This window comes from Physeter macrocephalus, unplaced genomic scaffold (genome assembly GCF_002837175.3).
Source record: "Physeter macrocephalus isolate SW-GA unplaced genomic scaffold, ASM283717v5 random_89, whole genome shotgun sequence".
Classification (NCBI taxonomy): Eukaryota; Metazoa; Chordata; class Mammalia; order Artiodactyla; family Physeteridae; genus Physeter; species Physeter macrocephalus.
In genome coordinates, this window is record NW_021145391.1 from 113,975 (window position 1) to 125,000 (window position 11,026).

An 11,026-nucleotide genomic window follows, 5' to 3' on the forward strand; every position below is an offset into this window, starting at 1 on the left:
TAAACATCCTTTCGAGTCAGAAAGGACAGGTTTTTTTTTTTTTTTCCTTTAATCCCAAGGACTAGCTACAACTGAGCTTTTCTTGCAGAGACATGAATGTTGCCTCATTAACTTGTACAGTATGGGCTGTACAGTGCAACTTAAATGATACCAACAGCAGTGCTTATTCAAGGCTTGGCAAGTGCCAAGCTCTGTGCTCAACCCTTTCTGTGCATTGCATCATCTGATCCTCACAGCAGCTCTGTGAGGTGGGTATTGTTTTAAATCCCATTTAACAGATGTGGACATTAAGACTCAGAGAGGTGAAGTAACTGGCCCAAGGCCACACAGCTAGAGCATGGATGTCCACCAGGTAGTGCATGGCCTTGGTAAGATGCCGGTGGTGGCCCCAAGGAGGGCCAGGATTTTTTGTTTGCAAAGTGTTCTGATAGCGGGCTCTTCTTACAGGTTTCCTAGCAGCCTTGTGCATCATACCTGCTAGGGATTTTTTTGAGTCCTGACTCCAGAGGACAACTGTATGTTTGTTTCACAAGTGTCAGCATCCCTTCATTGACTTGCAAAGCACTGGGTGCGCTGTGCATGGAAACACTGCATTGCTGGGCACACAGTACGTCTCTGGAAAAGTAGTGGTCCTTTGACATCAGCCTTGCAGTCACCAACCAGGTGAAATCCCCCACATTTGACAGATGAAGGCATGAGGCTCACAGTGGCAGTGACCACAGACATGATAATGGCACTATTTTTCATCATTTACCAAAATGCCAGGCTGTTTTACATGCAGTATCTCATTTAATCCTCCCAAGAGCCCCATGAGGGAGCTATTATTGTCCCTATTTCACACCTGGGGAAACTGGGGCCTGGAGAAGTTGCAAAGCTTTCTCAAGGGCATGGCAGAACCAGGCTAGAGTCTATGTCTTGTCTTGCCAGAGGCCTGGTGGAGGTGGCGGCACAGGGCTGGCTTCATGGGTATGGGACCTGTATAGTCACACAGGGCCCCATGCTTGGAAGGGGCCCATTCAAGATAATGCTCTGCTATTTCCTTCTTGACATTTTTAACAATCTTTGAGCAAGGGTCCCTATTTTCATTTTTCTATGGGCCCTGCCAACTTTGTAGTTGGTCCTGCAGGAGCAGGACCCTTCTGGACCCTTATGGGAGGAGCGGGGAACTTCTGGCTTCCCCTCACCCCTTTCTCCCCACTCTGCCTATCCTAGGCCCTATTTGATACGCAGAACGAACTACGGACACACATCCCAAACTTCACTTTCAACCTGGGCTACTCAGGGAAATTCTTCCACACAGGTAAGTGGGCCTGGCTCTGCCCCCACCAGCAACTTCCAGGGGCCCTCAACATCCAGACCCTCGGAGTGCTATGCCATGGGGTCAGAAGGTGGGCGGATGGGCCCACTTAGGGCCACATTTGACCTCTGTGGCCTCTCCCAGAGCCAGATAACCCACAGAGCAGTCGCAGCCCCAGGCAGAGGGCATTTGGAGACAGCAGTGACACATGATGGCCCCCACTCATCTGTCTCCGGGCCTCAGGCTCTGCTGTTCAGGGGGTGGGCATCTTCTCCCTCTTGTCTCCCTCTCACCACCACCTTTTAATATTCTTTGACCTACTTCAGCCTTAGAAAGGAATTGGTTGAATTTTAAAGAAATATATAGCAAAGAAAATGAAAATGCCCTATAACTGTACCCACCCCAGAGATGAGCACTGTCACGAGTTTTTCTTTTTTTTTTATTTTATTGGAGTATAGTTAATTTACAATGTTGTGTTAGTTTCAGGTGTACCGCAGAGTCATTCAGTTATACATATATTTATTCTTTTTTAGATTCTTTCCTCACATAGGTTATCACAGAATTCTTTTTTTTTTTTGGCTGTGCTACCTGGCTTGTGGGATCTTAGTTCCCTGACCAGGGGTTGAACCCAGGCCCTCAGCAGTTGAAAGTGTGGAGTCCTAACCACTGCACCACCAGGGAATTCCCCCATCACAGACTATTGAGTAGAGTTCCCTGTGCTATTCAGTAGGTCCTTGTTGGTTATCTATTTTATACATGGTAGTGTATGTTAATCCCAAGCTCCTGATTTATCCCTCCCCACCATGTTTCCCCTTAGGTAACCATAAGTTATGTAACCATTTTTGATATCTGTAAGTCTGTTTCTGTTTTGTAAATAAGTTCATTTGTATCATTTTTTTAAAAATTAGCTTTCACATATGAGTGATATGATATTTGCCTTTCTCTGTCTGGCTTAGTTAGTATGATAATCTCTAGGTCCATCCATGTTGCTGCAAATGGCATTATTTCATTCTTTTTTATGGCTGTGTAATAGTCCATTGTATATATGTACCACATCTTTTTTATCCATTTGTCTGTTGATGGACATTTAGGTGGCTTCCGTGTCTTGGCTATTGTAAATAGTACTGCAGTGAACATTGGGGTGCATGTATCTTTTCAAATTATGGTTTTCTCTGGATATATGCCCAGGACTGGGATTGCTGGATCATATGGTAGTTCTATTTTTAGTTTTTTAAGAAACCTCTGTACTGTTTTCCATAGTGGTTGTACCAATTTACATTCCCACCAACAGTATACGAGGGTTCCCTTTTCTCTGCACCCTCTCCAGCATTTATTATTTGTAGACTTTTTTTTGGTTGCACTGCATGGCATGTGGGATCTTAGTTCCCTGATCAGAGATTGAATCCACATCCCCTGCATTGGACACATGAAGTCTTAACCACTGGACCCCCAGGGAAGTCCCTGTTTGTAGACTTTTTGATGATAGCCATTCTGACTAGTGTGAGGTGTGATACCTCATTGTAGTTTTGATTTGCATTTCTCTACTAATTAGTGATGTTGAGCATCTTTTCAAGTGCTTTTTGGCCTTCTGTATATCTTCTTTGGAAAAATGTCTATTTAAATCTTCTGCCCATTTTTTGATTGAGTGGTTTGTTTTTTTGACATAGAGCTGCCTGAGCTATTTTGTATATTTTGGAGATTAATCCCTTGTCAGTCACTTCCTTTGCAAATATTTTCTCCCATTCTGTGGGTTGTCTTTTCATTTTGTTTATGGTTTCTTTTGCTGTGCAGAGCTTTTAAGTTTAATTAGGTCACATTTGTTTATTTTTGTTTTTATTTTCATTACTCTAGGAGGTGGATCAGAAAAGATATTGCTGTGATTTATGTCAAAGAGTGTTCTGCCTATGTTTTCCTCTAAGAGTTCTATAGTGTCTGGCCTTACATTATTTGATCCATTTTGAGTTTATTTTTGTGTATGGTGTTAAAGAATGTTCTAATTTCATTCTTTAACATGTAGCTGTCCAGTTTTCCCAGCACCACTTGTTGAAGAGACTGTCTTTTCTCCATTGTATATTCTTGTCTCTTTTGTTATAGATTAATTGACCATAGGTGCATGGGTTTACTTCTGGGATTTCTGTCCTGTTCCATTGATCTATATTTCTGTTTTTGCACCAGTAGCATACTGCTTTGATTACTGTAGCTTTGTAGTATAGCCTGAAGTCAGGGAGCTTGATGCCTCCAGCTCTGTTTTTCTTTCTGAGGATTGCTTTGGCTATTTAGGGTCTTTTGTTTTTCCATACAAATTGAAAAAAATTTTGTTCTAGTTCTGTGAAAAATGCCATTGGTAGTTAGATAGGGATTGCATTGAATCTGTAGATTGCCTTGAGTAGTATGGCCATTTTAACAATATTGATTCTTCCAACCCAAGAACATGGTATATCTTTCCATCTGTTTGTGTCATTTTCAATTTCTTTCATCAGCATCTTATAGTTTTCAGAGTACAGGTCTTTTGCCTCCTTAGGTACTTTTATTCCTAGGTATTTTATTCTTTTTGATGCGATGGTAAATGGGATTGTTTCCTTGATATCTCTTTCTTTTTTTTTTCTTTTTGGCCGCTCCACGCGGCATATGGGATCTTAGTTCCCCAACCAGGGATCGAACCTGTGCCCCTTGCATTGGAAGCTTGGAGTCTTAACGACTGGGCTGCCAGGGAAGTCCCATTAATTTCTCTTTCTCATCTTTTGTTGTTAGTGTGTAGTAATGTAAGAGATTTCTCTGTATTAATTTTGTATCCTGCAACTTTACCAAATTCATTGATGAGCTCTAGTAGTTTTCTTGTAGCATCTTTAGGATTTTCTATGTATAGTATAATGTCATCTACAAACAGTGACAGGTTTACTTCTTCTTTTCCAATTTGGATTCCTTTTATTTCTTTTTCTTCTCTGATTGCCGTAGCTAGGACTTCGAAAACCACGTTGAATAAAAGTGGTGACGGTGGACATCCTTGCCTTGTTCCTGATCTTACAGGGAATGCTTTCAGCTTTTCACCATTGAGAATGATGTTAGCTGTGGGTTTGTCATATATGGCCTTTATTATGTTGGGGTAAGTTCCCTCTATGCCTACTTTCTTGAGAGTTTTTATCACAAATAGGTGTTGAATTTTGTCAAAAGCTTTTTGTGCATATATTGAGATGATCGTATGATTTTTATTTTTCAGTTTATTAATGTGGTGTGTCACATTGATTGATTTGCAGATACTGAAGGATCCTTGCATCCCTGGGATAAATCCCTCTTGATCATGGTGTGTGATCCTTTCAATCTGTTGCTGGATTCGATTTGCTAGTATTCTGTTGAGTATTTTTGCATCTGTGTTCATCAGTGATATTGGCCTTTAATTTTCTTTTTTTGTGGTATCTTTGCCAGGTGTTGGTATCAGGGTGATGATGACCTCATAGAATGAGCTTGGGAGTATTCCTTCCTGTGTAATTTTTTGGAAGAGTTTCAGAAGGATAGGTGTTAATGCTTCTCTAAATGTTTGATAGAATTCACCTGTGAAGCCTTCTGGTCATGGACTTTGGTTGGGAGTTTTTTAATCACTGTTTCAATTTCAGTACTTGTGATTGGTATGTTCATATTTTCTATTTCTTCCTGGTTCAGTCTTGGAAAGTTGTAGCTTTTTAAGAATTTGTCCATTTCTTCTAGGTTGTCCATTTTATTGGCCCATAGTTTCCTGTAGCATTGTCTTATGATCCTTTGTATTTCTGTGGTGTCCATTATAACTTCTCCTTTTTCATTTCTAATTTTATTGATTTGAATTCTCTCCCTTTTTTTCCTGATGAGTATGGCAAAAGGTTTATCAATTTTGTTTTTCTTTTTAAAGAACCAGCTTTTAGTTTCATCGATCTTTTCTATTGTTTTCTTTGTCTCTGTTTCATTTATTTCTGCTCTGATCTTTATGGTTTCTTTTCTTCTACTAACTTTGGGTTTTCTTTGATCTTCTTTCTCTAGTTGCTTCAGGTGTAAGGTTAAGTTGCTTATTAGCCTATTAATCTCTGAATAACCTTTATTCAGAGATTTTTCTTGTTTCCTGAGGTAAGATTGTATTGCTGTAAACGTCCCGCTTAGAACAGCTTTTGCTGCATCCCATAGGTTTTGGACTGTTGTATTTTCATGGTCACTTGTCTATAGGTATTTTTTGATTTCCTCTTTGTCTTCTTCAGGGATCCGTTGGTTGTTTTTTTTTTGTTTTTTTGTTTGTTTGTTTGTTTGTTTTTTTGTGGTATGCGGGCCTCCCTCTGTTGCGGCCTCTCCCGTTGCGGAGCACAGGCTCTGGACGCGCAGGCTCTTCCTGTTATGAATTTCTAATCTCATAGCGTTGTGGTCAGAAAAGATGCTTGATATGATTTCAATTTTCTTAAATTTACCAAGGCTTGATTTGTGGCCCAAGATGTGATCTATCCTGGAGAATGTTCCATGTGCACTTGAGAAGAAAGTGTATTCTGATGCTTTCAGATGGAATGTCCTATAAATATCAGTTAAGTTCATCTGGTCTAAGGCTTGTGTTTCCTTGTAGATTTTCTGTCTGGCTGATCTGTCCATTGGTGTTAGTGGGGTGTTAAGTCCCCTACTATTACTGTGTTACTCTTCATTTCCCCTTTTATGGCTGTTAGCATTTGCCTTGTGTATTGAGGTGCTTCTGTGTTGGGTGCATATATATTTACAATTGTTATATCTTCTTCTTGGATTGATCCGTTGATCATTATGTAGTGTCTTTCCTTGTCTCTTGTAGGAGTCTTTAATTTACAGTCTGTTTTGCTTGATATGAGTATTGCTACTCCAGCTTTCTTTTGATTTGCATTTGCATGGAATATCTTTTTCTGTCCCCTCATTTTCAGTCTGTCTGTGTCCCTGTGTCTGAAGTGGGTCTCTTGTAGATGACATATATATGGGTCTTGTTTTTGTATCCATTCAGCGAGCCCATGTCTTTTGGTTGAAGCATTTAATCCATTTAATTTAAGGTAATTATTGAAATGTATGTTCCTATTGCCCTTTTTAAAATTGTTTTGGACTTGTTTTTGGAGGTCTTTTTTCTTCCCTTCCTCTTTTGTTCTCTTCTCTTGTAATTTGATGTCTATCTTTAGTATTGTGTTTGGATTGCTTTTTCTTTGTGTGTGTGTGTGTGTGTGTGTGTGTGTGTGTGTGTCTGTCGTAGACTTTTGGTTTGCAGCTCCCATGAGGTTTTGATATAGTAGTCTATATATGTACAAGATTGTTTTAAGTTGCTGGTCTCTTAATTTCCAGTGCATTTCCAGTATGCTGCATTTGTACTCTCCTCTTCTCACAAGTGCTGGTTTTGATATCATATTTGTGTGTGGATGATTTCCTACCTTTACTTTATGTTGCCTTTACTGGTGATCTTTCCTATTTGTAATTCTCTTGATTCTAGTTGTGGCCTTTTCTTTTCTGCCTAGAGAAGTTCCTTTAGGATTTGTTCTAAGGCTGGTTTGGTGATGCTGAATTCGCTTCGCTTTTACTTGTCTGTAGGGCTTTGATTTCTCCATCAAATCTGAGCGAGAGCCTTGCTGGGTATTCTTGGTTGTAGGTTTTTCCCTTTTGTCACTTTAAATTTATCGTGCCACTCCCTTCTGGCCTGCAGAGTTTCTGCTGAAAAATCAGCTGATAACCTTTTGGGGATTCCCTTGTATGTTGTTTGTTGCTTTTCCCTTGTTGCTTTTAATATTTTTTCTTTGTCTTTAATTTTTGTCAGTTTGATTAACATGTGTCTTGGCATGTTCCTCCTTGGGTTTATCTTGTATTGGACTCTCTGCATTTCCTGGACTTGAGTGACTGTTTCCTTCTCCTGTTAGGGAAGTTTTCTGCTATAATATCTTCATATATTTTCTCAGGCCCTTTCTCTCTTTCTTCTTCTTCTGGGACCCCTATAATGCAAATGTTGGTGCATTTAATGTTGTTCCAGAGGTCTCTGAGACTGTCCTCATTTCTTTTCATTCTTTTTTCTTTATTCTGTTCTGTGGCAGTGATTTCCACCGTTCTGTCTTCTAGCTCACTTATTCATTCTTCTGCCTCAGTTATTCTGCTGTTGATTCCTTCTAGTGTATTTTTCATTCCAGTTATTGTATTCTTCATCTCTGTTTGTTCTTTAAATCTCTAGCTCTTTGTTAAACATCTCTTGTATCTTCACAATCTGTGCTTCTATTCTTTTTCCAAGATCTTGGATCATCTTTACTATCATTACTCTAAATTCTTCTTCAGGTAGGTTGCCTGTCTCCATTTCATTTAATTGTTCTTATGGGTTTTTATCTTGTTCCTTCATCTGGAATGAGTTTATTTTTTATTTTTGAGTCTTAAGGTTTGAGGTTGAAGGCTCAGCATTGCCTGGTTCGTACTTGCCCTCCTCTTGGGGGCTTTCCCAAGGTCCTCACAAGCTGCCCCTTGGGACTGGGCAGGAGGGAACAGCCTCTGAGTAGTCATCTGTAGTGAGCATTCCCTCGAGCTGCCTTTTGCATGGGCCACAGTGAGGACAACCTCTCTTGAATTCTAGGCAAACCTTATTAGTCTGCAGTTCTGGGAGGAAAGTCTGCAGCATAGCTCCAAAGCCAAATAAGAGCAACACTTGGTTGTCTGTGTGTATTTTTATATTATTAACCCTTAGCATATCAGATGTAGTTGTAGTGATGATATACACAAGACAGGGTTAAACATCTTGTACATATACAAAGAGCATCTACAAGTCAATAAGTAAAAGGCAAATGACCCAGTAGAAAAATAGGAATAGGATCAGAGCAGGCAAGTCAGAGCTAGAAGAAACCATTAGAATCATTGCCTCTGAACTGCATATTGCATAGACAGGCCCCAAGGGCCAGAGATGGGGAGTACTTGGCCAAAGTCACCAAGTCCAGACCATACTCGAATCCAGGGCCCTGGACTGGAGCTCTATTTGCCCCACACTGTAGCTCACGGAACTGCTCTAAGCAGCTCTCAGGTGGGCTGTGGCCGTGCACACCCATCCCCGGGCCTCGTGGCAGGTGGGCCAGGCTGAGCTGCCTGTGCTCGGGCTGTAGGTACCGATGCTGAGGACGCGGGGGATGACCTGCTGCTGTCGTACGTGAAGGAGTTTTGGTGGTTCCCCCACATGTGGAGCCACATGCAGCCCCACCTTTTCCACAACCAGTCCGTACTGGCTGAGCAGATGGCCCTGAACAAGAAGTTCGCTGTCGTGAGTAAGATTCCCTACAGGGCAGAGCCGGGAGGGCTCGGGGCTGGGCTGGGGGTCAGAACTACTGGCCTTGTGCTGCTTTTGCAGTTCGTCTGACAGCTTTTTACTAACATCTTTATAGCTGCTGTCTCATTGAAGCCTCACAGGGATCCCAAGAGGCCGGTATCTCAATAGCCTCATTTTAAACAAGAAACTGGAGCTCTGGGAGGCCATACCAGCTAATAAGAGGTCTGTGCAGGACTTCAACCCAGGCCTGTTTTTTTCCTGAGCCCAAACTCTCATCTTCAGGCTAGAGGGGGTACCCCAGAAGGCTGGAGGAGATGCCGAGCAAGGAGGGGATGAGGGCCGCTTGCTGGCTCAGCCTGAGCCACCAGCCAGTCAGAGGCCAAGAGAGGCAGGAACAGCACCCGTCCTTATTCCTCACTCCTGGTGCTGGAGGAAGTGAACGCTGGGCCGAATCGGAGTCCCGGCTCGGCTTGTGCCTCTTTCCGAGACTCTGGGCCCTGAGCCTCAGCTTCCCCATCTGCACCTCAAGGGCTCAGACCCGCTGCTCTGCCGTTCTAGCCTCTGATTTTTCTCTGCAAAGGGGAGATAAAGCCCAGAGGGGAAGAAATCCTGTGCTCACCCTGCCCTGGCCCTCCTCTCCCCAGGAGCACGGCATTCCCACAGACATGGGGTACGCAGTGGCGCCCCACCACTCGGGTGTGTACCCTGTGCACGTGCAGCTATACGAGGCCTGGAAGCAGGTGTGGAACATCCGCGTGACCAGCACGGAGGAGTACCCCCACCTGAAGCCAGCCCGCTACCGCCGCGGCTTCATCCACAACGGCATCATGGTGAGTGTGGCCCAGAGCCCAGGAGGCGGGTATGCACGTGCTATTCTGGGAAGCATGAGTCTGGGGAGCTGGTTAGGGGTTTCAGGCCACTTTCTACTGTCCCCTCTGTCACCTGAGGCTCTCTATTCCAGGGAAGGAGGACTACCAGTCTGCCTCTTTCATGAGCTACTCCTATGCTTTTGTGACAGGGGATCAGGGGATGAGCATTCTTTAATGGGCCTCTAGTGAGGCCCTGGGATAGGCCTCTGTCTCATCCATTTGTTGGCTTATGTAAAATGTGTGTCTGTCCCTTTTCTACACACTGGGAATACTGAAGTGCACAAAATCAACAAAAGTCCTCACCTTTGTAGACCTGACATTCTAGTGGCAGGAGACAGTGTAACTGTGTAAAGTATACAATGGTCAGATGGCATAAATGCTGTGGAGAAAAATCAGGCAGGGAATGGAGACAGGGAGTGCTGAGGAGAGGAGAAGCTTAAACAGGATGGTTAGGGAGAGCCTTCCTGGGAATGAGCCATGCTGCTACATGAGGAAGAGCATGCGTGGCAGAGAAAACAAGTGCAAAGGCCCTGAGGCAGGCTTGTGCTGCGTGGTTTTGAGCACCAACTAAGAGACAAGTATGGCTGGAAGGGAGCAAGTTGGGAGGAGGTGGTAGGAGATGAGGTCAGAGGGGTGATTGATGGACCAGATCATGCAGGGCAACATAAGGCCACTGGATGGACTTTAGCTTTTAGTCTGTGATGGGAGGGTTTTGAATGGAGTGCTCTTATGATCTAACTTATATTTTAAGAGGATTTCCATCATTCTGGCTGCTATGAGTTGCAAAGCCTTTAGGGGGCCAAGTGGGGAGCAGGGAGACCAGTTAGGAGGCCGCTGCAGTCTTCCCGTTGAGGCATAGTGGCTTGGACCAGGGTGCAATGCTGGGACGTGATCATATTCTGGACATATTTAGAAGTTAGAGCCAACAGGAATTGCTGATGAGTTGGATATAGAGGGTGGGAGAGAGAGGTAAGGCAAGGATGACTCCAGGTTTTTGGCCTCAGCCACTGGAGTGGCTAGACGGTTCTCATCAGTCCAGATGGGCAGCTATGGGAAGGCCAGATTCATGCCTGCATCAGTCTATCCACCGACCTCCCAGGCGTTCCTACTGACTCTGGGGATGAGGCGGTGACGAGACGGGTGAGTTCTCTGCCCTCCTGGATCGCATACTAAACAGCTAAACCAGTGTACAACCAAAGTGCTACAAGGCAGGTTCTAAGACCAGGAGAGAAGTCACAGAGTGTGCCTGGGAGAGCTGCTCTAGAGAGGGGCAGGGACCCTCGCTGGGCACACAGTCCAAGTTTCCATAAACACTCTCACTTGCCTGTCCCTGTTACTTTGGAGTCTTCTCATTTTGTACAGAGAAATATGAAAAGTGTTTACATATGTAAAATGGCAAGGGCCCCTGGGCTCACATGGGGGAGTGTCACAGGCTACAGGTCTTTGGTGGAGAAGACCCCCAAGGGTTGGGGTGTGTGTGGTCACACAAGAGGCTGCCTTTCTGAGGTCACCTTTCTGGTGACCCTGCTCATCACCATCCGTGCCTGGAGAAGCCATAGCTCCTCTCTCCCTCCCCATCCTCAGGTCCTCCCGCGGCAGACCTGCGGCCTCTTCACA

The 11,026-nt window shown here is 43.8% G+C and overlaps 1 protein-coding gene across 4 annotated transcripts in view; it reads left to right on the plus strand.

Annotated features, from left to right (window-relative positions):
- LOC114484862 (bifunctional heparan sulfate N-deacetylase/N-sulfotransferase 1) overlaps nucleotides 1-9,167 on the plus strand; it is a 48,516-nt gene extending 39,349 nt beyond the window's left edge. The window contains exons 4-6 of one of the 4 annotated variants that reach the window (XM_028484007.2): nucleotides 1,213-1,300; nucleotides 8,380-8,538; nucleotides 8,656-8,779. In XM_028484007.2, the coding sequence (XP_028339808.1) occupies nucleotides 1,213-1,300; nucleotides 8,380-8,538; nucleotides 8,656-8,708 (300 nt within the window). In that variant the 3' untranslated portion in view covers nucleotides 8,709-8,779. Of the gene's footprint in view, nucleotides 1-447; nucleotides 664-1,212; nucleotides 1,301-8,379; nucleotides 8,539-8,655; nucleotides 8,780-8,822 lie in introns of those variants that run through there. The other 3 variants (XM_028484008.2, XR_003678231.2, XR_003678232.2) reach the window with 3 other exon arrangements.
- Nucleotides 9,168-11,026: the final 1,859 nt, after the last annotated feature.